Here is a 27,275-nt window from a genome sequence, read left to right as displayed (position 1 = left end):
TTTAGTGAGGAGGGAGAGAGAATCTTTGCTGAGGATAATGCCATATTGTAAGGCCTCACCTAGTCCTACCCACCTCCTCCCACCTCGTCCACGCTCCCAGATGAAAACGCAGGCCGCACGTAATTGCACGGGTGGCAATTGAGTTTCCTCTGAAGTTTCCCCTCATCTCCTTCATGTCTACTCACATGTTACCTTCTCGATGGAGCCTATTTAAAATTACAATCCAACCACCCGGCAGCCCCCACTCCAGCACTCTGACTCCCTCACACGTGCTTTACATGTTCTTATTTCTAGATTAGAGAATAATATAGCCAGCTTCTAAACTATCGTGTAATTTACTTACATATTATGCTTATAGCCCATCTCCTCCCACTAGAATGTAAGCTCCTTCAGAGGCTGGGATTTTAGCCTGCTTTGTTTATGGGCATATCCCAAGCGCAGTGTTGGGTATAGAAAAGACACTCAATAAGCATTAAATGAATGAATGAATCCTGAGGTCCCATTAATTGGCAGTGGCTACCTAAAGTTCTGTGCTGGGAAGAATTCTGAGGTCATATTCAGGAGCAGTGGAGAAAGGGGAATGAGTGCCATGGTCAATCATGTGTCTGCCAGGGGCTCAGGGCAGGCGCTCCTGGCTCTACGGCTGTCCAGTACAGTAGCCACTGGCCATTGAGAGCTTGAAATGCTGCTAGTTAAATTGACCTGTGTCATAAATGTAAAATACACACCAGATTTTGAAGACGTAGTAAAACCAGTGTTAAGAAGAAATCTCACTGCTTCCCGAAGTGTGATCCTCAGATCAGTGTATCACAGACAAAAGTATGTTAAAATGCAGGTTCCAGGGTGGGGTGGGAATGTAGGGTCAGGCAACTGCATTATAATCCTCTGCCCACTACCCCATGATTCCCAGGCATACTTGAGGATCACTGCTCTGTGCCATAGATAAAAATATTATGTAAACTCCAATCTTTATAAAGCGTGAATAGGATTGCTTGGAGAACAAGCAAGAATTTTCTCCCCTGCACTGGTTAAAAAAAGCTAAGAGGGTGAGAGTTAAGCCAAGTCATTTTTGGAGTCATCTTCTTCTATATCTAAAAAGATAGAAATGGGCCCTGTGAAATGAGGAGCCATAGCTCCCCAATGATAAAGAAATGCTTGCTGAAATCTCAGAGGAAAATCTGTTCCAGGAATCAAGCTCTCTCTCTCTCTCCCTCTCTCTCTCTCTCTCTCTCACACACACACACACACACACACACGCATGCACGCATGCACACCCAATAGCTGGGCTGTGGTCCATTTGGAGCCTGAGTTATCGCTTGGGTGAGCGCCTGCTATTCAGGTTACAGCTCCGTGAGGCTGCTTTAACTCGCACACGCAACTTCGCACATTTACATGACTTTGGCATTGCTGAAAGTTCAACACTTGCACAATCAGGATCAGCTCCTCTCCCTCTTCTGTCCTGCCCTACCCCCAACCTTTACTATTCCTATTCCTTTTTCTTGACTCTTGCACTGACACATCTCTTTCTGGAGATGCCTGCTTAGGAGAACAGGAAGAGCAAAACAAGAAAAACAAATACAGCAAAGAAAAACACATGGGCATTTCAGAAACACCTGCCATGCCAAGAATTTGCTAGTTCAACTCTAGGGGAAAAAAAGACTTATGGTAAAGTAGAATAGGTATTTCTCTAGAGTTTAGGTTTATGTATAAGTAGGATCTATGCAGATTGGTCTGAGAACTCGTAACAGTGCCCACACAGAAAGGCATTGAGGAGATTATGCTTTGATGTATTTTGTGCACCAAGTCCAGCAAAAACAAACTTACATAAAGTGCTAGAACAGTCTTGAAATATTTACCTCCCAAATGAGGATGGAACCCTACATTCTGAAAGAGGAAAATCACACGTTCTCCCTACCCCAATTCCTGGGAGGACTGTGCTTGCCTAGTTCCTCCAAAGTCTCGTGATATGAAATGTGATCTGAAACATGTTTTTCTACTAACCATATATCATGACTCAATGTTTTTTTCAAAGTTTGTTTTAAAGAAATAATAACTTCCATGCCCATGAACCTACAGTCATAATTCGCAAAGCTACATATTCATGAGCCATGTGATTGTGGTCTCTGCCAGTAGAGCACTCAAGAAACACAAATCCATGCAACCATTTAAAAATTCTTGGATGTTTTAATTTTGTATCCACAACCATATTTACTCTGTCCAATAAAATGAATTAAAATATATTCAACAATTTTTCTCAAAACATTCATGATGATCATCCTCTGCTTTTAATTTTTATTCCTGTTGAAATATAAAGAATAAAGGATTGAAAGTGCCTTCTGTTCTTAATGCCCTACATGTTTACACATGTCCAAGACGAAAGCTCTGAGATGCTACCCTCCAAATAGAAACACGCACAAACTTGAACGTGAGCCAGTACAAAAGCAATACTCTAATCTCCCATGGAAATGTTACAAAAACAATAGTGTATGTGAATACGTATATACACAAAGACAAGCAAACTAATTCACTGCATCTGAAAGATGAACTCAGTCCCCACAGGTTACCAAATTAATGAAGCATAAGCTGTTTTATAATATAGAGTTTTCCAAAGTAGACCCCCAGGCCACACAGGGATCCTCAATGACCTTACAGAATCATCTCTTGAGACTCTTAAATTTATCCTTCCCCATCTTCCAATGCAGCATGATGTGAGAAGGAGCTTCACCCAAAATTTAAAGTGTATTTATCATCTAAAGGGTGTTTTTCAGGAAAAAACAATAAAATGTTGGCATCATTACCAGTACTTGCCATGATCCTCAATCTATTGTGGCCCTCCAAGTGTACTTCTGGGAAATCCCTCACTAAGAAGGATTCTTTCTTCTATTTTTCTTTTAAGTTACATCCAATCTGCCAACCCAGGTTCAAGGGCACAAACTGAATTTTACAAACAGTTGGCTCCAAATGGGTACCTAGAATTCTCTTTACAGAGTTCCTCTTCATCAAGACTGACAATCTAAGTTCAATTTTGCAGACAAGGAAACTGAGGCTCAAAGAAGCTAAAGAATCTGCCTGAGGCACAGAGTTGGTAGAAAGCAGGATTGACCACAGAACCAAACACCTCATTTCTCACTCGAGAGCTCTTTCTACTCCACCTCCATGAAGTAGTTGCTACTAAGCTCAAGAAATCAGTAGAGTAGGGTAGACAGGAGCCCCTGGACCCTGGATTAATAGAACACTGGGAGAGAGAGTCACATAGGCACTTACTGATCATTTAGTGCATGTTTCATAGATTCTGAATCCTCACATCTGACAACTGAAGAAACTGTTGTCAGAGTTTCTTCTGAGAGGTTAGGTAAAGCCCCAGATTACATAGTTTTAGCAAGGGATGAGTGCACATTCAAACTGCGTCTGCAGGACTCCAGAAACTATGCAATACAAACCCAGGCTTTTACAAGAGTGACAGGGGAAAGCAGTAAGGCAGAGGAGTGGGTTGTGCCTTCTCCACCTCTTGCACAGTCTCTCGGTCAGGTTGTTTCCTTCTCTCTCTCCCTGCCACCTTCCCCAGAAGCTGGAGGAGCTATGCTGGTGAAAGTGGAGGAGAAAGGGAATGGAAGGGGCAGACAGAAAATCGTAGTGACTGTTATGGAAGCAAAAAATTGCTTGGCTGGAAGAAGAGAGATCTGCTATAGTAAACAACAACAGCAACAAAAACTGCCAAAGAATCTGAAAATGATCGAATAGAGACTACAGTAGATCTAGCATGACGAGAACATCAGGCTGTAAAAATTTTAAATACAAATGCTTCTGTGACGTTCAGTTTTATATGTCAATTTGGCTTGGCTATAGTCTCCAATTATCCAATCAAACACTAATCTAGTTGTTGCTGTGAAAGTATTTTGTAGATATAATTAAAGTCCACAATCAGGTGGCTCTAAGTAAGGGAGATTATCTTAGATAATCCGTGTGGGCCTGATCAATCGGTTGAAAGGCCTTACGAGCAGAGCTGAGGCTTCCCTGAGGAAGAAGAAATCCCACCTGGAGACAGCAGCTTCGGCTCCTGCCAGAGAGTTCTGGCTGCCCTTCCTGACTACCGGCCCTACAGGTTTCTGACTTACCTTGCCTGTCCCAACAGTGTCATAAGCTGATTTCCTGCAATAAACCTCTCCCCGTATATACCCACAGCTGGTCCCCTTTTTCTGGATAACCCCTGACTGACAGCTTCTGTGAATGGCTGATGTAGGCCCCAAGAGAAATGGAGCTGCATATTCTGGCCCAGAAACCACAGATCTAAGAACATTTTGGGGGAAAAGGGTTCTAAAGGACATTTCCTTGGGGGGCAAGATGAAGGTGGGGACTCCAACCCAAAACAACTGTTTGGAGCCCTCTTGAACTTCCTAAGCTTAGCTTTCAACCAAAGGCAGGCCGTGTATTTGTGCCCACCTCCATTTTCCTGTCTACATTTCACAGTCTCTGAAGACGACTACGGTGATCTCCTATGCCAAAGCCGAGAAGGCTGAACTGAACACATTTAACAGCAATGAAGAAATGATCCCCAGAGGGCTAAGAACAGATGCAGATATTAAAGCAGGGCATCCTGGTGGAGCTGATCCAGAGACAGGACAACCAGAGGAGCCCAGGGACACAATATTGCTGGGAAAGCAGCCAAGAAGCAGTTTTTAAATCCTTACCCGAATGACGTCCCTCAGAAGGGTCACCCAACTACCTTCCTTGCACTATCTGTGACTGAGGGATAATGGCAAGGGCTCCAAGCAAAGGGGGAAAAGAAACAGGGAAAGAGGGGCTCAAAACACCTGGGGGGTTTAATCACTTTTAGAATGCTTTGCTACTTTTAAGGCAGCAGCCACTATAGCTCACTTCCAGCTATTGGTAGAGCAACTGTAGCACTATTTCAGAAGCTTCACATGGTGTCTAGGAATACTGTTGTTATGTACAGTCAGATGTGGTCAGGACCACCTCCCACATCTAGGTCTTGGGGAAAATCATTTATACTAGGTATCTTCCTCTGCAAAGGAGAGCCCTGGACCAGATGACAGTGGGTAATTAAAATCTAATATCCTGGACTTCCCTGGTGGCACAGTGGTTAAGAATCCACCTGCCAACGCAGGGGACACGGGTTAGATCCCTGGTCTGGGAAGATCCCACATGACGCAGAGCAACTAAGCCTGTGCGCCACAAGTACTCAGCCTGCGCCCTAGAGCCCGTGAGCCACAACTACTGAGCCCGCATGCTGCAACTGCTGAAGCCCACACGCCTAGAGCCTGTGCTCCGCAAAAAGAGAAGCCACTGCAATGAGAAGCCCGTGCACCACAACGGAGAGTAGCCCCCACTTGCTGCAACTAGAGAAAGCCCGCATGCAGCAACGAAGACCCAATGTAGCCAAAAATAAATAATAAATAAATTTATTAAAAAAAATCTAATATCCTTGCCTCACCTATTACTCCCATTCAAAGTATAACTTCATTCAATCCCAGTGTCAAAATCTGGGATATGTGATGTAAAGGGAGAAAGTAGGGGGAGTCTAGTCCAAACTACTAATCCCCATCATTAAAAAAAAAAAGATTTTTTATTATTATTTTTGCTAATATTTATTGAGCACTTACTTTGTGCCAGGCACTATTCTAAGCACTTTACACAGGTTATAGCCACCACTCACTGTGTGACCATGCACAAGTTAACGCAACCGCTCATTGTGTCAGTTTCCTCATCTTAAAATGAGGATAATAAGAGTACTTACTTCATAGGCTTGTTATGAAAATTAGAGATCAAATGGGCAGTGGCCACTGTGGGCTTTTGCCAGAGATGGCAGATGGATAAGCCCCCGACTTCCAGGTACAACCTGCTTCCTAGTATCGCAGCTATGTCATTCACCACCCAAAAAGGACAAGGCAGAAGGAAGCAAACCAGTGATGACTCCTTGGTCCAGGGGCATTAAAAGTTTGCAACAAAGACCCTAGGCCATCTGGGGACAGGGTATAAGGATCAAGGGCAAAGGCAGATCCTGAGATATAAATTCTACTCTGGACAAAGAAATAAGGAAGACTAAAGGGGTTTCTTCCTCCCCTGAAGAAATCTGCTCCCAAGCCAGAGAGCTGGATGACGGAGGCCTGAAATGCCAGAACTGGGTTGCCTCAAATAAACCCAACGACTCTCCCTAGGAAGGAGTCAGGCCATCCTGCAGTCATTTTCAGAGACAAGGAATGTCAGCTACCTGTGGGGAACGCTTACCAAGGGCCTCACTGTCTGCAATTTATGAGAGAACCAAGGCAACGCCAATGAGCTTTCAAGTCAGTCTCACTAGAATTTCCCAGGAGACAGGTTTCCCCCATCCCATGACATGAAAAAAATATTCTGCAATCTCTCTTAACAAAACATTTGCTTTTTCTACCAAACAGCTCTCTGGAGGCTGTCCATCACATCAACCAAGGGCACTAGAGATGTAACATTTGATACAATTGCCCAATGCTTGGGAAGGGCAGATTCATCAGATTACCAGATCAGCCTTTAACAGTAAAGCCTTAAAGGGCAGCATGGGACTCTACACAAAAAAACATCAACCTTCCGCCACAGAGCCATGACAAAGCAAGTCCAACAGAGGCAGGAAAAGTCCACGCTTGCGTGAACCCTTCAAGACAGGATGTCTTGATCAGGAAGAATACACCCAGGCAAACCTCCTAAGGCCAAGGGGCCACTCACTGACAACATTCATCAGCTTTAATACAACGAGTTAGGATAAATCCTAGGAAGTCTTTCAAAAACTCTTTCTGGACCAGGATTACCAGCCCAAACTGGACTCTTTCCAATGCTCTAATTACCTCAGTGACATTTAGGAAGAGCTCTCTCACCACAAAAGGGCCAGAAACTCACTCCTAGGAAATATGGTAGTTGACCGACCCTAGTTCATGAGAGGATCAAGCCCCTTATAATTAAGGCTCTTATGGACAAGCCACAAAACCAAGAGATAAGCAGCCTCTGGAACAAAAATGCCTGGTACACAACCACTTGGAATATCCCACAGGACACAGTGAGTCATTCCACAAGAGATATTTTTAAAAAAGAAAAAGGAAGAACCAATCTTGAAACATTTAGTTATTTAATCTGCCTTTAAGAGAGAATTTATGTGGGGAAAGACCTCACTGGAAAATCCAAAATGGTATATTCAGACTCCTATATATAGGGGTGACACTTCTGGTTGAGCGAAAAGCCGTGCTTGGGTCTGCAACCCTGAGCCCTCTACCCCACGCTGCTCCCCGGTCAGCTTCACAGAAGCAGCTGCCTTAACTGCACTTGGAATAAGAGGATTCTCATTTTCTCCAGTTTTCAGGATCCAACGGTGGTACTTCCCAGTCTCATAACCATCTCTCCCACATCACGGGAAGCTCCTTGAGGGCAGGGCAATCCACCCCATTTCTCTCTGGAGCCTCCACACTTAGCACAGTTCCCAGCAGGCACTGAAAACTGGGTGTTGGATGAATGAACAAGTAGATACAGAAACCATCATACCAGGTATGCTAATGTCATGTTTTTCTAAACATGGGGAGGACTGCCAAACAAGAGAAAGGAGGAAGATCGAAAAGAAAAAAAAAAAAAAAATCATTTCCAGGTTTTTAAATGCAACACAGTAGAGAATACAGAAATTTTTCAAAAGTTCCCTCCTCCACAAGCAAACTTGAATGTCTGAGTTATTCAGAGGGCATTTTTGGACGCTCCGTGTCCAGTTACACATCACTTGGATTCAGAAAAGGAATTTCTGAACATGCGCTGTGGTACAGGCCGTGCATGTCCCTTCCTAGAGCAGCGCTAAGCACACATCTGGGGCTATTTAACAACTGATTGGAAATTTCGCCTTCTGATTTCCAGTTAAATACTGGGCACAGGAAAACAAATAGCACTTGTTTTTCACTGAGCCTTGTTAGTCATCCAAACTGCAGTGCAGACCAGAGAACTGCCTGCGGTTTGGTGGCAGAGCCCCAACATATTTGGACCTTTTCCCCCCCAAGTTTAAGTGAAAGGAATAAACCGATTTTGGCAACCTCAGCTTCTTCACCCACCCACCCCACTCAAAAACACAAAACAAGGTTTTAAATATTAAGCATGTTCCTGGTATTAATTTACATTTATCATTAGGGTTAAATTTTTATTTGTTTTTAATCCAAAGCCAAGAGCATAGCGTTTGGTTTCTCTCATTTATTTCAATTGCCCTACTCTGATATTTACTTGGATTTGCTGAAGAGGCAATGTTCAGATTACCATTTTCTGTTTCCAGTTAAACTGGGATATAATATGTAGCAGTTGTACTATCAAAGAATGAGAGTTTGAAAGCCGGGGGGAACTTCAGAGATTGACTAGTACCACCTCCTCACTTTAGAGATGAGGAAACTGAGGCTTGGGTAGTTAAGTGATTTTGTCCGGTGATTGATGTATATAACTGGTTAGTGGCAGAACTAAAGACAAATACGTGGGCCTCCTGACACCCAGGCCAGAGTGTTAACTAGAAACAAAAATCTGAGTTACCTCTAGGTAGAACTGCCAGATAAAATCAGGACACCTAGTTAAATCTGAATTTCAGATAAACAATGAATAACTTTTTAGAATAAGTATGCCCCAAATATTGGAAACTCTACCTCGAAGACCAATATCCCCTTCGACTCCCCACCTTCATTCAAACACACACACATTTACATGCATTTCTTTCCTGATTTTACTGATAAATGGCTGGGAAAAATAAATCATAGTACTGTAATCCCAACAGTGAATGAGGTTGGAAGAAGTTGCTGCTTATTTCTTGAGACTTTCCTAATCTTAAAATACATTTTCCCCCTCACGAGCATGCAAAGCAACAACCCTCATGTCAAAGGGCTGCAAAGACCCCTGGATTAGACATTTCATGTTATTAGAAGCCAGGCATTAGGGTCTCATCTAGAGAATTTCTTCTTGTCCTAGGGTTCTAAGTCTGTAGACCTTTTAGGAGAGAGTGCTTAGGTTTGTAATACAAATAAAGCAAGATTTTTTTTAATAAAAATCATGGAATAAAGTAAAATGATTTTAAAGTTTGGTTCACTGATTTTACAACCTCACTTTTGAAAAGAATGCTGCAGCAAGTTTTTTTTCTAACAGTTTTATTGAGATATAATTCAACCTTATTATAATTCTATTATATAAACTACATAAACATTATATATTATAATTCATCCTTATAATTCACTTTATTGAGACATCATAATATTCCTCCTTTTAAACTGTACAAGTCAGTGTTTTTAGTGTATTCACAATTGTGGTAATAATCACCACTACCTAATTTCACAAAATTTTTATCACTCCCCCCGCCCCCGCCCAAAGAAACTTCATACCGTTAGTAGTCATTCCCCATCTTCCCCTCCCACTATCCTTTGCCAACTACTGATCTACTTTCCATCTCTATGGATTTGCCTGTTTTGGACATTTCATACGAATGGAATCATACACTATGTGGCCTTTTGCATCTGGCTTCTTTTATTTATGTTTTCAAGGTCCGTCCATGTTTCGGTATGTATCATACTTCATTCCTTTTAATGGCCAAATAATATTCTATTGTATGGATATACCACTTTTTTATCCATTCATCAGTTGATGGACATTTAGGTTGTTTGCACTTTTTTATTATTATGAATAATGCTGTTATGAACATTTGTGGACAAGTTTTTCTATGGACATATGTTTTGCCCAATTGTCTTCCAAAGCACCATTTTACCTTCCCACCAGCAATGTATGAGAGTTCCAATTCCCCTATATCCCCAACACCACTTGTTCTTATCTGCCTTTTTTATTATAGCCACCTAGTGGGTGTGAAGTGGATTCTCATTGTGGTTTTAAATTTGCATTTTCCTAATGACTAATGATTTTGAGCATCTTTTCATGTGTTTATTGGCCATTTGTGTTTTTTCTCTGGAGAAATGTCTATTCAAATTGTAGCATGTTTTTAAAGACAATCTGGTACTGTGGCTCTTCCCAATCTTTTTTTAGCAACCTCAAGTTAAAAGTTCAGACATCTATTACACAGTTGAGCTACCATACTTCTTCTTTGATGCAGAAATAATTGCATAAATAAAAATAAGCTTAGATGGTCCTTCTAAGAGAGTTTTACTTGTAGTTTCAACATGACAGACTGAGAGAGTAGGATTATTTTTATTTCTGATTGCTCTGAAGGATAACTCTAACCTACCCAATTTTCTCTGGGCTATCCCTACACCCTGCAAAAGAAAACCTTTGAGGCTGTGAGAACTCCACTGCGCGCGTGCGCGCCTGTGTATGTGTGTGTGTGTGTGACATACTCAAAGATCCACTACTTCACACTCAGCCTGAGATAACCACTCTCATCCATTCCCATTTCCTGGGTAACCAGAACAACCAGATAAAGGAACTGCACTTGCAGAGGAAACTCAATCCCACTTTCTCCCTACATGACACACTCCCTCTTGCCTGCACTGTGGAATCAAGAGAAGGACTAAAAAGATTTGACAGTAGAAAACAGATACCTTTTTCAGACGGTATTAAAATATAATGTTTTCAGTCACCCTCATGGGTGGCTGAGACATTCTGAGTAACACAAGTTCCTGCTAACTAATTATGAAAGGTTTCCTTTTTTAAATTGGGCAGTTACAATAATGCAGACATGACAACTTAAAAGGTTCATCCTGATAGATGAGTAGATGCCATTACTTGAACTTTTCTCACAACCCTACTTAAAAATAATTATAATAACTGTTGGGAATTCCCTGGTGGTCCAGTGGTTAAGACTGTGTGCTTTCACTGCTGAGGGTGCGGGTTCAATCCCTGGTTGGGGAACTAAGATCCCACAAGCTGCGCGGCACAGCCAAAAATTTTTAAAAAATTTTTAAAATAACTGTTAAAGTATTGTAACTCTACACAGAAAGTAAAGACAGCTTTAGGACAGTAATGCAAATCCTTCAGCAACATATAAAGGAGGAAGCAAGGACATACACATCTTCGAATGAGAGTCAAGGGACCCACCCTCTCTCCTCAGCTCCCTTAAGCTCTCCAGGTAACCTTGGAAAAGACACTGATGGAAATGGCTAAGCCTCAGTTTCCAAAGATTCCATGGGCCTTCCGAAGTGTTTGGATGAAACACTTTATGTAAAATAATTTAGTTATCTTATCCCTAACCTTCAACTCGTAACTACAATAAATGGATAAGTGAAACACACCACTGATTTTCTATCCAGATCCCTCTGCTGCAATGGCTGTCAAGTCATTCATTTCAGGTTACAGAGAGCAAGGGAAGAGCTTGCCTTGCCTTCTTTCTTTCAGCACAGTCTCTGTTAGGGAGAGCTGCCCAGCTTGTGAGAGAACTTGTATCACTCGTCGTCTAACGATCTGAGAACCTGAATGAACAACAGATGCTCCACCATCTCTTCCAGGCCATGAGGGAATGCGCAGAGAAAGAAAACCATTTTCCCTGAAGAAGGCCTGCTGGACAGCAAGGCAGAGTTCATGTGTCCCACAACTTAAATCCTTGACTTCTCCCAGTGCTGCCTCCCTTGTGTTGGTAATTTGAGATTTATCACTTGATCTACAATCTCCTTACATGGCATAAACTCCAAATAGGGTCGATGTTCAATTGTTTACTAAAACCGTCTCCTGTGGTTCATTGTTACTGCATCTTAAGCTGATGGCCAAGAAGCAGTTCTTACAGATATTAAACAAAATTAAAGCAAATAAATAATAACTAGGAGTAAGATACTTTCCCTTAAAAGTCACAGAGAGGCAGTTTGAAGAAAGAATCCAGAAAGTGATCAGTACAACTATGATATATGTGGCCCACACTTTTCATCTGGACCTACAGCCCAGAGAAATGGGAACTCCTTTCAATCTGGGGTCGGCCAAGCTAGACATTTCATAATTAGAAATGTAAATTCAACACCCTTCCCAAGTGTTCTTTACTATGACTAATAATAAATAGCAACAAAAATGGTAGGTAATGTTTATGAAATTATCAGTGCCAGGTCCCATACTAAATGTTTTACATGTAATCTCACTTAATCAAGAAAACAACCTCATGATGTAGGGACTATTATCATTCCCATATTACAACTGAGGAAAGTCAGGTTTAGAGAAATTAAATACTTTTCCCAGGTTCTGCCTGGATTCAAACCAGGGTAGGCAAAGCCTTTGCTCATAACCTCTCTATAACCTGCCCAATGTGGTAGCCACTAGCCTCTCATAGCTATCGAGCTTCTGAAATGACTAGTGTGCTTAAGGAATTGTATTTCTGATTTTAGTTAATTCAAAAAAATTTTTAATATTTATTTATTTATTTATTTAGGCTGCGCTGGGTCTTAGTTGCGGCACACAGGATCTTCGTTGCAGCATGTTTAGTGGCAGCATGCAGGATCTTTAGTTGCGGCATGGGGACTCTTAGTTGTGGCATGCATGTGGGATCTAGTACCCCGACCAGGAATGTAACTCGGGCCCCCTGTATTGGGAGTGTGGAGTCTTACCCACTGGACCACCAGGGAAGTCCTCTGATTTTAGTTAATTTAAATTCAAATAGCTACACACAGCTAGTACCTACAGTATTGGACGGTGCAGCTCTGCACGATAATGGCTAAATGAGCATATGACTTTATAATCATGGCCCTTAGTCTTACTATCACAAATGCCTTTAATTACAGGAGATTGACAACGCTTATAAGTATGAAGGGAGCCAGTTTAGCATAAGAGCTTGTAGAGTTAAGTCCTATATGGGTTTGAGTCTCAACTCTGCCAGTAATTAGTCAAGTGATTTGGGTCACTACTTAACCTCTCTAAATCTTAGTTCCTCATCTGTGAATGCATCTGTAAAATGGAGTAAATCATCACAGGGTTATTATGAGAATTAAATAAGATAAAGCATTAGACCACTTATGCAATACCTGGAATGTACTAAGTGCTAAATAAATGTGCTGATAATAGTAATAACAACTAATTCTGACTTTTGGACTTTTAAATTTAGAAGTAATGAGAGTTTCAATTCTCAGAAAAGGCTATAATTTAAGTTATTAGTAACTCTTATCTTGTAAGTGTACTTTTGAGTTTAAAAAAGTTTTATTTTGAAAATAATTCACATTTACCAAGTTGTAAATATAGTACAAAGACTCATGTACACTCTTTAACTAGATTCCCCAGTTTTCAACACCTTGCCATATTTGCTTTATTATTCTATCTACACATTAATTTTTTTTCTGAATTATTTGGCCCTTTAACCCTTAATGCTTAAGTGTATTATGTTTCCTAAGAAGGATATTCTCTTATATAAGAAAAGTACAATTATTAAATCTATGAAATATAACATTGATACAATACTTTAATCTATAGGCTCAATTCCAATTTCTCCTATTGTCCCTATAATGTCCTTTATAGCAAGGGTACCACTCCCTATCCAGGGATCACATGTGTCTTTTTAGCCTCCTTCAATCTGGAATGGCTCCCCAGTCTTTCTTTGTCTTTCATGACTAACATTTTTGCAGAGTACGGGCCAAGTTATTTTATTGAATGTCACCCAATTTAGTTTTCTCCAGTGTTTCCTTATGATTAGACTCAGATTATATGCATTTTTGGCTAGAATAATAATTAATTTAAGACCATGTAAATATACTGTTCCTCAAACTCCCTCCACCACCACTAGATCTAGTATCTGTTGATGACTCTTGCCTAATCAACTTTTACTGCGATGGTTACCAATTGATGATTTTCTAACTCCATCATTCCTTCTATATCAATTGATTGGTAATCTATAAAGGGGAGCTTTCCCTTCTCTCCTTTTTACTCATTTATTTATCTACTTTTTAACTGTATTGACTATGGATTCTTACCTTATTCAATGGGGACCTTTGAGTTAAAAGTACTCTTCAAATACAAGTGACAAGAAACTACAGAACTGAATTAAGAATCATTAATTAGGCAAAATGTATTCATTGTGCAAGACGAAGACTATTAACTGAGGCCTCTTCTTGTTTTGATTGCTTGTAGGCAAGAGAGGTTTAAGAGTCCAAGGCTCTGCAGTTGAGGACATCAGCACGTAGCTCCAGCAATAGACAACGTGAGTTATCACTGTGAAGTGCACTGTTGCTCATCATCAGACATGATATCATACCCCAAATATTCTATCCAAACAACCCATCAATTTCTCCACAACTAGCAAACTTGAATGTTCTGGCAAACTCAAAAGGACATGATTTACAAATAGTAGGTAATATTTGGATCCTTCCACAAGAGCTGGGTTCCAGCTTTTTTATAAAATACAAATGTTTTCATTTTGGAGCTCACTGTGTTACTTTCTCAACAAACAGATCCTCATATCAGAAATTAGGCCTGTGTTATACACAAATAAAATGGGTTTGTGCGTATTTATTTTGCAGTCAGAGACCACACACCTAATGGCTACTTACGATATTTACATTGCTCCTGGTACTATGGGGATGGGGGGAGGCGGTCACAGAGCTGAGACCAAAGCTCAGGCCACACAAAGTATGACTGCAGATCCAGCTCTATCGTGCAAGAGAGACCGGACTCTCCATCCACAGAAGAGGGCATGTGAATGGTATTTGTTTTCTGCGAATGCTTATCGATGCCATCCAAATATCACTAACAGCAAAATCCAAATTTAATACACTGTGGACTCTGGTATTATTTCGATGAAATAAGCCTTTTAAAAAGCCTTGCAAAATTTTAGGGTCATTATATCCTTATGCTAAGGATCACTTTGGGAGGGTTTCAAACACTTACCAAGAAAAGTCTGGAGACGCCAATTGCAAGTCTCTCTGTCTTCAGATGCCAAACCAGGGGCTGTGGGGAGTTGAGCAGGAACACGACAGGCTTGTGGTGAATGTAGACTGAGGAGATGGGATTCAGGTGCAGAGTAACCTAGGAAGAAACAAAGAGAAGTCTTAGCACTGGCTTTCCATTAAAATCACTTAGCACAGAATCTGGAATTCTTTTTCACAGTTCACCATTAACAGAAACAAGCTATAAGCTAGTTCAGATTCTGTGGATTAGATATATTAGGTTGAACTAGATGATACTGCCAATATTTGACCATTTTTTAACTACAAAAACTAGCTATATCGTGTGGTTCAACCCACACTAATCTCAACCAAAACATGAATCAGCTCCTAGTAATGGCAGAATACAAATAAACAGAACACTTTTTTTTTTCAAAGTTGGCAAAGGCAAAATAAAGGTTACCTTCCCTCAGGACTACCTTATCCTTCAAGTCAAATGACCAAGTTCAAAATTGGAGTACAGAATCAGTCACCTGGGGGCATGTCATCCCTCTGGATCACCAAAGAAATGACTTTGTTCTCTTCCAGGTAAACTCCAACCTCTCTCTATAAAGTTAAGTGAGTTCTGCCAAAGAAAAGTGCCGAAAGCTAAGGGAAAGGGGCTGCCAAGGGGAGCTGCCAGTGCTTTCATCATCCCAGCTATTAGCTCGAAGGGATTTTCCAAAGAAATGAAGCATAGAGAACACACAGAATAAAAACTGATTGTACACAGTCCCGAGCCAAAAAAAGAAAAAACAGGGAAGAAAACCATGAGTCTGGATAGGAAAACTGTGGCCAGTTTTGATAGCAGATCAAGGACTACTGTAGGTTACACTGTCATCATTAGCATCATCCAAAAGCACCTGTGAGGATATCTGGAAACAGTGGGTTCAGCAACATCCTCCCAGAGCACATCACCCAAGGTCAGTCAACACAAACATAGAAAAGCAAAAGGATGAATAAAGAAATACTGAACAGATGCTTTCATATAAGCATGTCTCACACTGGCTTTCTGTACAGAGGGGTGAGGCAAGACCCAAGAATCACGTATTTAAACAAACTGAACTCACCAAAGAGCACCATAGAGTGATAAGAGAGGGAAAGAACAAAAAAGGACTTTAGCTAAAAGGACACAGACTGAGTGATACACTGGGAATGATCGTACATCTCAGCCATAATCCTTATGAGGATTAAATGGTCTAGATCTATGATCTGAATCTATACAATCATCAGGGGTAGAGCACTCAAAGCTGGATTACTTTACTTGATATCTTCCCAGTGGCTGCTGACTCACTCTGATCTCAATGTAAGTCTGCCTTTCATTGCAGAGACTGCTTATGACACCAGTGTCACTTACTACAGTGTACTCTCAAGTCACTGATAATAAGGCACTAAACTTAACTTTCTATATCCATGCTTTAGCGCACGATAGGCACTCAGTAAATGCCAACTGGATGTTTGTCTCTACTTTTCAAGGCCACAAAAGTACCTTATTCTATGAATAATTAGCACTATGGTATATAATACCATCTCATTCATTTGCTACTGAGTGTATGTGTCTTAATTTTCAAAATAGACTGCAAATACTCAGTAGGCAAAGATATGTCTTACGTTTAATACTCTGCTTGATATAGAGTAGATAATTTTTTAATGATGGATTTATCACAACAAATTCATAAATTTATGTTACCTAAAAAGTTTTTTTTAAATCTGATTAATAGGCTCAAAGGAATTTAGTTAGCTAATTTACCAAAAAGTGAAAAAACACATGAGCAAGACTCCAACTGTTGTAAGCTGGGAGTCATTTTAATATTGGCATAAGCATAGGATCATTTTAATACTGGCATAAGCATAGTACTAAAAGCAGAGTACTAATGAACAATGATGTCAAGTACAGCTACAGCAAATTAACATGTTCTTTTATTGTACAGAATCTACCTCACAGCATTTTGGAGATGCCGTCCACATCTAGAAATAATCAGACTGATCGCCACTATAAACAGGAGAGGCTGTAGAAACAGAGCAGGGGCAGAGATTCATCCTGCAGCATTAACTAAACAGAGAGAGGCACACTACAGAAAGCATACACTATGGAGAGTGAAGAAAGGAGAGATGAAATCATTACTTGTCCAGGAGTACTTGAAAATTGCAAAGAAACACTCTGTCACTTATAGTATGTGAAAAGTTTCCAGATTTATTCTTTCCAAAACTGTTTATTGAGCACAAAGAATAGCAATGTATACCCACAGAGGGCACATCAACTCTTTTTTGGATGATTTTCTTTGCAGCCCTCAGGCATATGATTCTTCTTGGAGCTCACAGATAAAATAGTAATAAATATATATCTCAAATGAACAAGAATTTAAAAAAAAAACCTTAGGAAATGAAAAGAAAAATATGTATGAGACACATATTGGTGCTCAAGTCCAAAATTTTCCAGATGGTCAAAAGTGTTGAGGCCTGGCTCATACCATCAAGGAAAGATTTCTAGGAGCCATGGCTCTCTGAGCTTTCCTGGAATCGGTTCCCTCTTCAATATGTGGCAGTGTCTGGCCAAGATGAATCCCCGACTCTGGCACATGGGGCCCAGGCAAAGCCCCAAAAACCATTTGGCAAAGAAGAATTGACACGACGATTGGGAAATTAAAAGAAAAATACTCAATACTTTTTTAAAAAGATCATTTGGCAGGAACAGAGAGTCCCCCAAGCACCTGCTCACCTAATCCCTCAGCAACCTTCCTCCACTTGAATAAATCTTGCTGAAGGGAAACTAGAGGACAACCAAAAACAACCAACAAAAGAACGAAGGTAGAAAAGGCCCCGGAAATGTGGGGAGAACATACCCGTAATAGCTCTGAAAGAATTCCTGGCTAAGGTGCCTAATTTCTCTCAGGCTGAAAAAAAGAAGAAGGTGGGGCGGGGGGGGGGGGGGGGAAAGAAGAGAAGAAGAAGGAAAAAAAAAGAAGGAAAAAATAAAGAAAATCCTCTTTAGAACCAATTATAGATCAGGATAGACTATAGTTACAAAGGTAAGAGCGTTCTGCTAAAGTTTTTTTCCCCTGGGTAAACTGTCCAGTGATCATGGTCTGAAGACCAGAGGTGAGACAGACTGTAGCAAAGAAATAGCCCGTGGAGAAGTGATACAAATAGTATTCAGTAATTTCCAACTTGGAAATCCAAACAATAGTTTAAAGAGTTGACTCTCAACCCTATGTCAAATTTACACATAAAAATAAGGGTCATCACTTAGTCCATGGGCAAAACTGAACCCACGTAGCTGTGAAGCTAATGGAGCAAAAGGGATTGCATCTCAAATGAGGGAACAGTGACTAGTCTCTAAATTAGTGGCTTCTTTCTTAACCTTTGGGAGTCATAGAGCACTTGAGAACTTAAGGCAAGTTATGAACGCCGCCCCCCAAACACACCAAAAAACCCCATATGCACATAAAACTTTCTGACCATGTCAGGGAAATACATCCATTGCAGGGCCCATAAACCCCAGGTTAAGTAACCATTAACCCAGGTTAAAGAATCCATTATAGAAGAGTAGGAAAATTCTAATGACAGAATCAGAAACAAAATTACTCCCTGTAATTAAACTAGAAATTACACCTCTAGTCTTAAGATATCATCCCCTCAGGGAAAGAACATAATAGATGACAACTCAGAACTAAAAAATTTTCACATGCAGTTTCTGGGGTTTCAGTGACTTCTTAAAACCATACTTTGACCATATAGTGGTCCATAAAGTCCTGTCCAAGAATTCCAGCTTTAATCACGTTTGTCTCAAACAGTGCTGAATGTTCAGTCTTCCTAATGTCGTGAGAAAATACAAGTAAATCTGATCTGTCACATCCCAGATGTAGACACTGTTCCTCATGCACTGCTGACCCCTCCCCCAAATAAAGAAAAGCTAATTGGTTTAATCTGTTCCATGACATCTATTTATATTAGGTCTTCTGAGGCTATCTGTGCACTTCAATAAACTACTAGATGCAATTAATGTAGTTCTCCTATTTTACAAAGAAATTCAAAGTAAATCTTTTTTGAGTACTCTTCTGGGGAATCTGAGCACAGTTGTAACGAAAGTCAAGATCAACTCTCAGGTGCATAAAGCCTCTGAGTGGAAAGACAACCTTCCTATCTCCCATTTAGGAAGCATGTCCCTGCCCACATTATCACCAGAAAACAACAGGGAGAGTTTTCTCTGGACCCTTGTTTGGGTGAAGACTCTCAGCTCTCCAAAGATTATCTTTGATAAGCAAAAACTATACACTGTAGCAAACTCAGTAAATCACTTTATCTAAATGAATTATGTACTTTCTTACAGAAAAGAAAAGAAAAAAAAAACACCCTACTCTCTTGATGGAAAGATGCCATATGAAAATTGTTTTGAATTTCCCAGGATTCATGGTAGAGATGCAAGATATTTCTACCACAGTGACTTCAAAATTTTCTTATTAGTTAGATTCCCTACTCCTGGGGTTTGTTAAAACAAGCAAAAGAAAAGCGAGCGAAACAACTGATACGAGAGTCTAACAGTTGTCTAATTTTGCTAACGTGTCAGTGAATTTCCAGCTCAACATTTCTGATTCTTGTAAGAGCCTCTACGGACCCATGAAACGGTGAAGTCATCCAAAACACTACCAGAGGGACTCCTGTTCTCTAAAACCAGACCAAATACTGCTCTGAAATGGATGATCCAATAATCAGTTTACATGAAGACAGATAAGAGAAGCACTCCAGCACTGTGTCTATAAACAAGACCCATAAACTCCCACCCTGGTGTGTGTATAGTCATATCTATGCCCTCTTCAGAGGTAAGCAGACATCCATTTAGCAACAGTGTTCGCAGTAACTGAAAACATCCTAAATCTGGGTCCCATAGCACTCATAATTTACACAGCCGAACAGTGAGACATGAACCTACTTCAGGACACTAGGGTAACCACAGCAGAACTCAAATTTCACTTACATTTGGGCAAAAGGACTTTTAGGAACTCAAATCTGGCCCAGATGCATCTGAAATACACAACCAATTGCTGGGAGTGGGGAACAGTAGTTAGTTAGTTGCTTTGCAGTGTTTTAAAGTGTATTCCAGTCTGAGGAACCCCTACAGCTGACATTTTATTTACCACTGCTTGTCTTTTGCCATCTGGGAATTGGTATAAAAAGATTCCCTTAAAATATTCTAGAGGGGTGGATTCGGAACTTTAAAAAATTTCCATATGATTTTATTTTTACATTTCTCTGAATTTCTAGAACATCAGTTAGCATCAAATTCAAGGAATCTCAACCCCCATAAGTGTCTCTACGCTACCCGGGAAGTCAGCTGACCATTCACCCTGGTCTCAGCAGCATTAAGGTCAAAGACTTCACTGCTATGACCAATGATATCAAGTTCCTGCCCAATGGTTTTTTCTTGAAACACTTAACATGATGAGAGGGACAAAGCCGGTCAATTCCAAAACTAATTCCTCCTCCCCTCAACAAGGACAGGATTCAGGATTCCCTGGGAACCTCTGAAAATAATCTAATAAAACCATAAAATAGGGGGAAAAAGCCCTAAAATGAAAGACTGAAATATAATGCAGAAATAAGTCTGCCCTCTCTGCTCTATATTTTGAATGCCCTGGAAAAATACTCGGAACTAAATTTGGGTTGGGGGTTGAGGGACAAGAGCTCATATAAACAGAAGAGTATTTCTGAAACTACAGGTCATGACCCTCTAAAGGAGTCCTGGGAGAGTTGCAAGGGGATTCCAGGGACCCTGGCCCTGCCTTCCCAGAGTAGCCCACTGCTCAGTCACTATGGGGAAGGGAGGCCGAGAAAGGGGAGACCCCAGGTGTGGGTATGTTCTGAGGTACAGATGCTGCTAATGGCAAGTCTGGGAACACCAACAAGCACTTTCCCATTGTCCTGGAGCATTAAGCTTCTGCCATCTGAAAATGGGACTGTCTGTGTCAGTAACACACCACGGCCCTTCAGGACTGTAGCCTGCAGCACCCTCCCGCCAGCCGCTGGACTGACATGTGTGTCCAGCTCAAAATGCAGCCTCCAGAGAAATCTTCCCTGTCCTGCAGGCAGACTTGGGTCCAGCGCCGCTCCCACAGACCACACTCCTGTTTCTACCTTCACATGGCACGGCAATGATCTCGTCAGATGTTTGCCATTGACTCCCCGCCTTACATTGTGAAATCCTCAGGGCATTCTTCAAGGGCAGAAACTAAGTCACACTCATTTCTGCATCCTTGGGTCTAGCACAGGGCTAGACATCTAGTAAGCAGGCAACAAGTTTTCTGAAAGATGAATAAAAGGAAGCAACAATAACAGTTATTCATGAAATGTGACTCAAGTAATGGTTACGGAGTCATATGGTTGCACTCTCCTGGCCATAAAGTGATGGGGGGATGCATCTAGTAAAGAGAACATTAACTTCACTATCAAGTTCTACTTGAACTTTAAAACACAGTTAAGAAAAGCAAACAGGGGCTTCCCTGGTGGCGCAGTGGTTGAGAATCTGCCTGCCGATGCAGGGGACACGGGTTCGAGCCCTGGTCTGGGGGAATCCCACATGCCGTGGAGCAGCTGGGCCCGTGAGCCACAATTACTGAGCCTGCGCGTCTGGAGCCTGTGCTCCGCAACAAGAGAGGCCGCGATAATGAGAGGCCCGCGCACCGCGATTAAGAGTGGCCCCCACTTGCCACAACTAGAGAAAGCCCTTGCACAGAAATGAAGACCCAACACAGCCATACATACATACATACATACATACATAAATAAATAAATAAAGGTTTAAAAAAATGCAGAATCTCAGGCCCAGTCCCAAACCAACTGATTCAGATTCTGCTTTAAAAAAAAAAAAAAGAAAAAGAAAAGCAAACAGATTCCAACTCGTGCTTCCAAAACAAATGGTAGGGGCTGCCTGGAACGTGAGTCGGACAGAATTCTGAGGCCACGCCCAGGCTTTGTGAGAATAAATGCCCTGATTATCATCCTCTGTTGTGTGTATAGGACAGGGCAGAGCACCAGTTATGCCATTTAGGGGAATCACACTAGGCAAACAAAGAAAACAGAATGTTTTTATTATCTTTTACAGTTATGCAAATACAAATATGTGAAACGTGAAGAAAACTTTGGAGCATGTTTACCTTCTCAGGGGTAGATGACAAAGATAAAATTTTGACCAAATATTCTACTATCTTTTACAGGCATAGAATTTTAAATGATTTTCATTCAGGCAATGAAGTGTGTTAGAAACTGAACTTCTAGACAAATTGAAGGAACTCAATATTGGCAAATTGACCAATGTGAAAAAGAAGTTTGCTTTTATTTTTTCATATTCCTTTGTCACACTTAATAAACAGATCGATTCCAAACACTTTATTATTGTTTTGAACACTAACAGATAATCAAAGCTCCATATAATATGTACCGTGTCAATTTATTTCCTCTCAATGTCTACTTTTTGCAATGGGCTTGAAATTGTTTTTGCTACCTGTTTAGTGAGCCAGTCCTTTGACATGTATATGTCTATAATAATAGGATGTCAGGATGGCCTGCTTGTCAGTACTACGGTAAACAGAACTGTGTAATAAAGAGAATCATGGGGTGACCAGTAGAAGCTAATTTAAAAGGTAGGCATAGCAAGAACCCAATTCCCACATGACCTGAGTACTGGATTAATCATTTCCATCTGCCAATTGTAGTTACGGATCTCAATAAAGATTGCTGCCTATGCACCATCTTAAAGTTAGCACCAGTGTTCAGGTAGTGATTAAATTTAATTTGATGCTCTAAGCATCAAAAGATGGCATTTGGATTCCCCTGGGCTAGTACATTAACCTGAAGCTGGTAAGGAATTCTGAATGGGCACACAGTGTTAGCTTTCTAGAACAAAAGAGAAATCTAGACAGGGGTAATTACTGAGATATGGATGTTCAAAAACACTACACTTGGAATTGTTGTTGTTAGTAGGAATAGTGGTGCCAACGGTAGTGATAGCCATCATCTCCCAAAGAAAGACAATAAGCAGTCCCATGGGTTCATCTACTGGATTAAGACTCACTACTCTCATCAAGAGATGCTTTGCATAATTATCTAGTTATTCCCATTTTAAAGATGAAGAAATTGGTGCTTAGAGATAAATAATTTATCCAAAGGTATACGGCTAGAAAGTGGCAATGCTAAGAATAGAATGAACATCTCTCATTCGTAAGAATATTCATATTCTATTCATAAGAACAGAATGAATGTCTGACTCTTCCTTTCTCCCTACCTTCCCACCCCACTCTTAATCTTGGGTGTTGGCCATAGGGCATAGGGGTTGATGGGGAGCTGCTCTACAGAAGTAAGAGGCAGGAACTATTTTGCTTCTGGAAAAGAGGGAAAGATAAAGAAGAAAGGAAGGGGACTGAGTTGTAAGCAAGACGACAGGAGGCCAGCACAAGCCGTGAGGTCAGTGAAACTCCACAGGGATGGGTCAACAAGTATTTTTATGAATAGTGATGTCTACAGGGCAGCTAAAGTTGTCTGAATTGCTTTGATGTGAGTTCTCCTCTATCTCCTCTACAAAAACTCTAATAATGCTTACTGTTCTCATGAACGAAGGCACTATGGAACTCAAGATAGTGTTGGTTGCATTTCAAATCCAAGTGAATCAAGTGTATCTCAGCCATGTAACATCTAGAGTTATAAACCCAGGAAGTGGAGAGGGCCACAAGAATGCTAAGGCTCTGGCAATCTGGAGAAATATACCCTCCTCTGGATTTCTTCATTCCACAGAATTAGCAGAGGTGTGAGCCAATCATTCCTTGAGCTCCAGGGCCTCCCAGTTGATATGTGGATTAGACCAAATCACTCTCTAAGGAAACTAAGTTCTGATCACAGTAGCATTGGGAATAATGTGAAGTCTGGTTTCCTCTGAAAGCTCTAACAAAAACAACTCCTGAAATTCACAGTACCAGTCCCCTAAGAGTATTCTGGTCTCATCCAGCCAGGTTATAATTTTAAGTGGAAATGTTTTTAGAGGAACTATAGTTTCAACATTACATGGCCTATCTGGAGAAAGGGAGAACAAATAACCCAGAGGTCAAAGGTGGGAGAACATGTTATCTGTCTGTGTTTTGGGAACATTTTTCCTGAAAAAGCATTATTTTCTTTGATCAAATGTTCTATTATCTCTTAGAGGCATAGAATTTTAAATGCTTTTAATTCAGGCAATGAACTGTGTCAGAACAGCCTAATGCACAATAGAGCAAATGCAGTTTGCAGTGTTTACATTAGTGTTCAGTACTGTTGCCTGTTTTCCTCCTCAGAATCAGTTCTCCCTAAGCCCTGCAATGAGTTTTCAGGGTAAGAGCTATGATCACAGAAAGCAGAGGGAAAGTTGCCAAAATATGCATACAGAACTTGGCATGCTGTAGTTGATAAGTGTCTAAGATGGGATCATATCTTCCTAAAGCCAGTATTGAAGGGTTTAAATTTCCTATTTTCTTCAGGCAGAATTAAAAGTAGTTCAATACATTTGTTCTAACTGGAAAGGGACAAAGCTACAGTAAAGAGGTGGACACCTGGTAACAAATTCATTATAGTTACATTATACCCTTAAAAACCTTTCAGCACTTAATTAATAACCTGAAGGAAAAAGGAAAATAAAAAGTAAAAAAAAGAAAGAAGCAAAAGACTAAGTTGTAAGAAGTCTGAACAACATTCCTTATTTAGATCAAGAATGAACCTCTTGGGGGCTTCCCTAGTGGCGCAGTGGTTGAGAATCTGCCTGCCAATGCAGGGGACACGGGTTCGAGCCCTGGTCTGGGAAGATCCCACATGCCGTGGAGCGGCTAGGCCCGTGAGCCACAATTACTGAGCCTGCGCGTCTGGAGCCTGTGCTCCGCAACAAGAGAGACCGCGATAGTGAGAGGCCCGCGCACCGCAATGAAGAGTGGCTCCCGCTCGCCGCAACTAGAGAAAGCCCTCGCACAGAAACGAAGACCCAACACAGCCATAAATAAATAAATAAATAAATAAATAAAATTTAAAAAAAAAAAAAAAAAGAATGAACCTCTTGACATTTATTTACAAGTAAATCAGAATTGAGTGTCATAGCAGGGACGAGGAATAGATTTCACCTCAGAATGAAACAAGTGCAAATTCTAACACAAACCAGGACTTCCCAGGTGGTACAGTGGTTAAGAATCCGCCTGCCAATGCAGGGGACACGTGTTCGAGCCCTGGTCCAGGAAGATCCCACGTGCCGTGGAGCAACTAAGCCCGTGCACCACAACTCGTGAGCCTGTGCTCTAGAGCCCACAAGCCACAACTACTGAGCCCACGTGCCACAACTACTGAAGCCTGCGTGCCTAGAGCCCGTGCTCTGCAACAAGAGAAGCCACAGCAATGAGAAGCTTGCACACCACAACGAAGAGTAGCCCCCGCTCGCCACAACTAGAGAAAGCCCGCACACAGCAACGAAGACCCAACGCAGGCAATCAATCAATCAATCAATAAATTCAAACACAAACCATTTGATTTTCAAGTCATATAACGTATACACAGTCATTCGTTTCCCAATAATGAAGATACTGTAATTCTGTCAACACCATACACGTAGTCAGCAAATTTAAACCCTGGTGAATCAAGTCATAATACTGGGAATTAGTGAATGTGCAGAGCAACAGAAAGGGGAACAATATCGGTTCATTTCTAAGTGAATAATTAAAACTGCTTTCCCTATTTGACATTAGGAAATATGAGGTTCTGCCTTAATATTCGTAAATATTGTCTTAACTTTTTATACAGTCTCATTTTTTTATATGTAAAATGACTTTTCAAAAAGCTTATAATCTCTGAATTTTACTCAGTATGTTAAACATGGAATGCACAGCTGGAGCGCTTGTATTTAAACAGAGTTTGAAAGTACTACAAAGGCTTAGTTTCCCATGCAAATAGAGAAAGTGCAAGCTACTCTTCCATCATACATCTCTAAAGAAATGTTCTAATACTGACCAAAGTCTGGAAGGTCCTAAAAGATATCAAAATCAGACAGCTTAAGCTCTATTTCATAATTCAGGGAAGACCCAAATGCCTATTAAGTCAACAGCCACTAGTCTTCTACTTCTCAACTGCAGCAAAACTACTATAGTCTACCATTCTGTCTTTGACTCGTCCTTTGAAAATACCATTAATAAGCAGTAAATTGAGCCAAAATGGGAAAAGCAGAAGGGGTGGGGGTGTTGCATTATAAAACATTCAGGCTCAGATTATAAATTTAAATATTCCAAAATTACCAGGATCTTGTAGATAATAATGAAGATTCTCTGCCATTCATGATATTTGGCCAGAAATAAGAAATCTGACTCACAATGACAAATCTCTCTATAAAAATATGATCTGAAATAAGCAAAATGTGGTATATCCATATAATGGAATATTATTCGACAATAAAAAGAGTAAAGCACTGACACATACTACAACATAGATGAACCTTGAAAACGTTATGTGAAGTGCAAAAAGCCAGACACAAAACGCCACATGTTGTATGATTACATGTATATGAAATGTCCAGAGCAGGCAAATCCACAGAGACAGAAGGTAGTTTCCAGGGCTGGGACTGACTGCTATTTGGTATGGAGTTTGTTTTTGGAGTGACAAAAATGTTCTGGAACAAAACACTGGTGATGGTTGCACTACATTGTGAATCTACAAATGTCACTGAACTGTACACTTTAAAATGGCTAAAATGGTAAATATTATGTTTTTTACCACACACCTAAAAAAATGTGATTTGAACTTTCATACAGGATGAACCTGACCAAGTCTTGAGTTTCAAATCTTATCTAGAAAGAGCTTCATGTGACAGTACAAGGAACTCAAGAGTATCTTAGAAGTCTGAAGGGTCACATCAATCCTCAGGCTTTCAGATCTAAGGTGATCAAAGCTAAGGCACACACTAAGCTAGCTTAGGACAGTAACTATGTTTCCTGTGCATGTTTTTCATTTATTCAAACAACATAAATTAAGTCCTATGATGCGCCAGGCACCATGCCAATTACTGGCAACAGAAACATGAGTAAGATGCAGCCTATCTTTCCCCAGTGTGCTCACCACAGGCCAGAGGAAGACAGACACGTGAAGAGATGGTGAGAATACAACACCAAGACTGAGATATGTCCAGGGTGTGTGGGGAGAGAAGATGTCAAGGGTCGGGAGAGGCAATAGCAACTTGGCTGGGCGGGGCTCCCAAGCAGGACAAATCAGACCTAAACTTCTTTCAAAGAAACAGGCAAAATCTGTCAACGTGATCAATTTTCTTGTTTCTTCCAATCTTTCCCAATTTTCTGAATGACTTGGATTGGTTGGACGAGCACTTGCCAGAGATATTTTAGAAACAAAATTCACAAACAAGGAATAAATAAAATAAATAAATAAACTGAACTGGATGACCACAAAGACCCCTTC

At 40.7% G+C, this 27,275-nt stretch overlaps 1 protein-coding gene across 9 annotated transcripts in view; it reads right to left on the bottom strand.

Annotated features, from left to right (window-relative positions):
* The window catches only part of TGFBR3 (transforming growth factor beta receptor 3), a 198,254-nt gene that overhangs the window by 59,011 nt on the left and 111,968 nt on the right, over positions 1-27,275 (bottom strand). For all 9 annotated transcript variants that reach the window (XM_061183899.1, XM_061183898.1, XM_061183896.1 and 6 more), the window contains one exon: positions 14,782-14,919. In XM_061183899.1, the coding sequence (XP_061039882.1) occupies positions 14,782-14,919 (138 nt within the window). The remainder of the gene's footprint in view (positions 1-14,781; positions 14,920-27,275) is intronic.

Source organism: Eubalaena glacialis, chromosome 3, assembly GCF_028564815.1.
Source record: "Eubalaena glacialis isolate mEubGla1 chromosome 3, mEubGla1.1.hap2.+ XY, whole genome shotgun sequence".
In the NCBI taxonomy this organism is placed as follows: Eukaryota; Metazoa; Chordata; class Mammalia; order Artiodactyla; family Balaenidae; genus Eubalaena; species Eubalaena glacialis.
The sequence above is the reverse complement of the archived record's forward strand: the minus strand, read 5'-3'. Positions and strand labels throughout refer to the sequence as shown.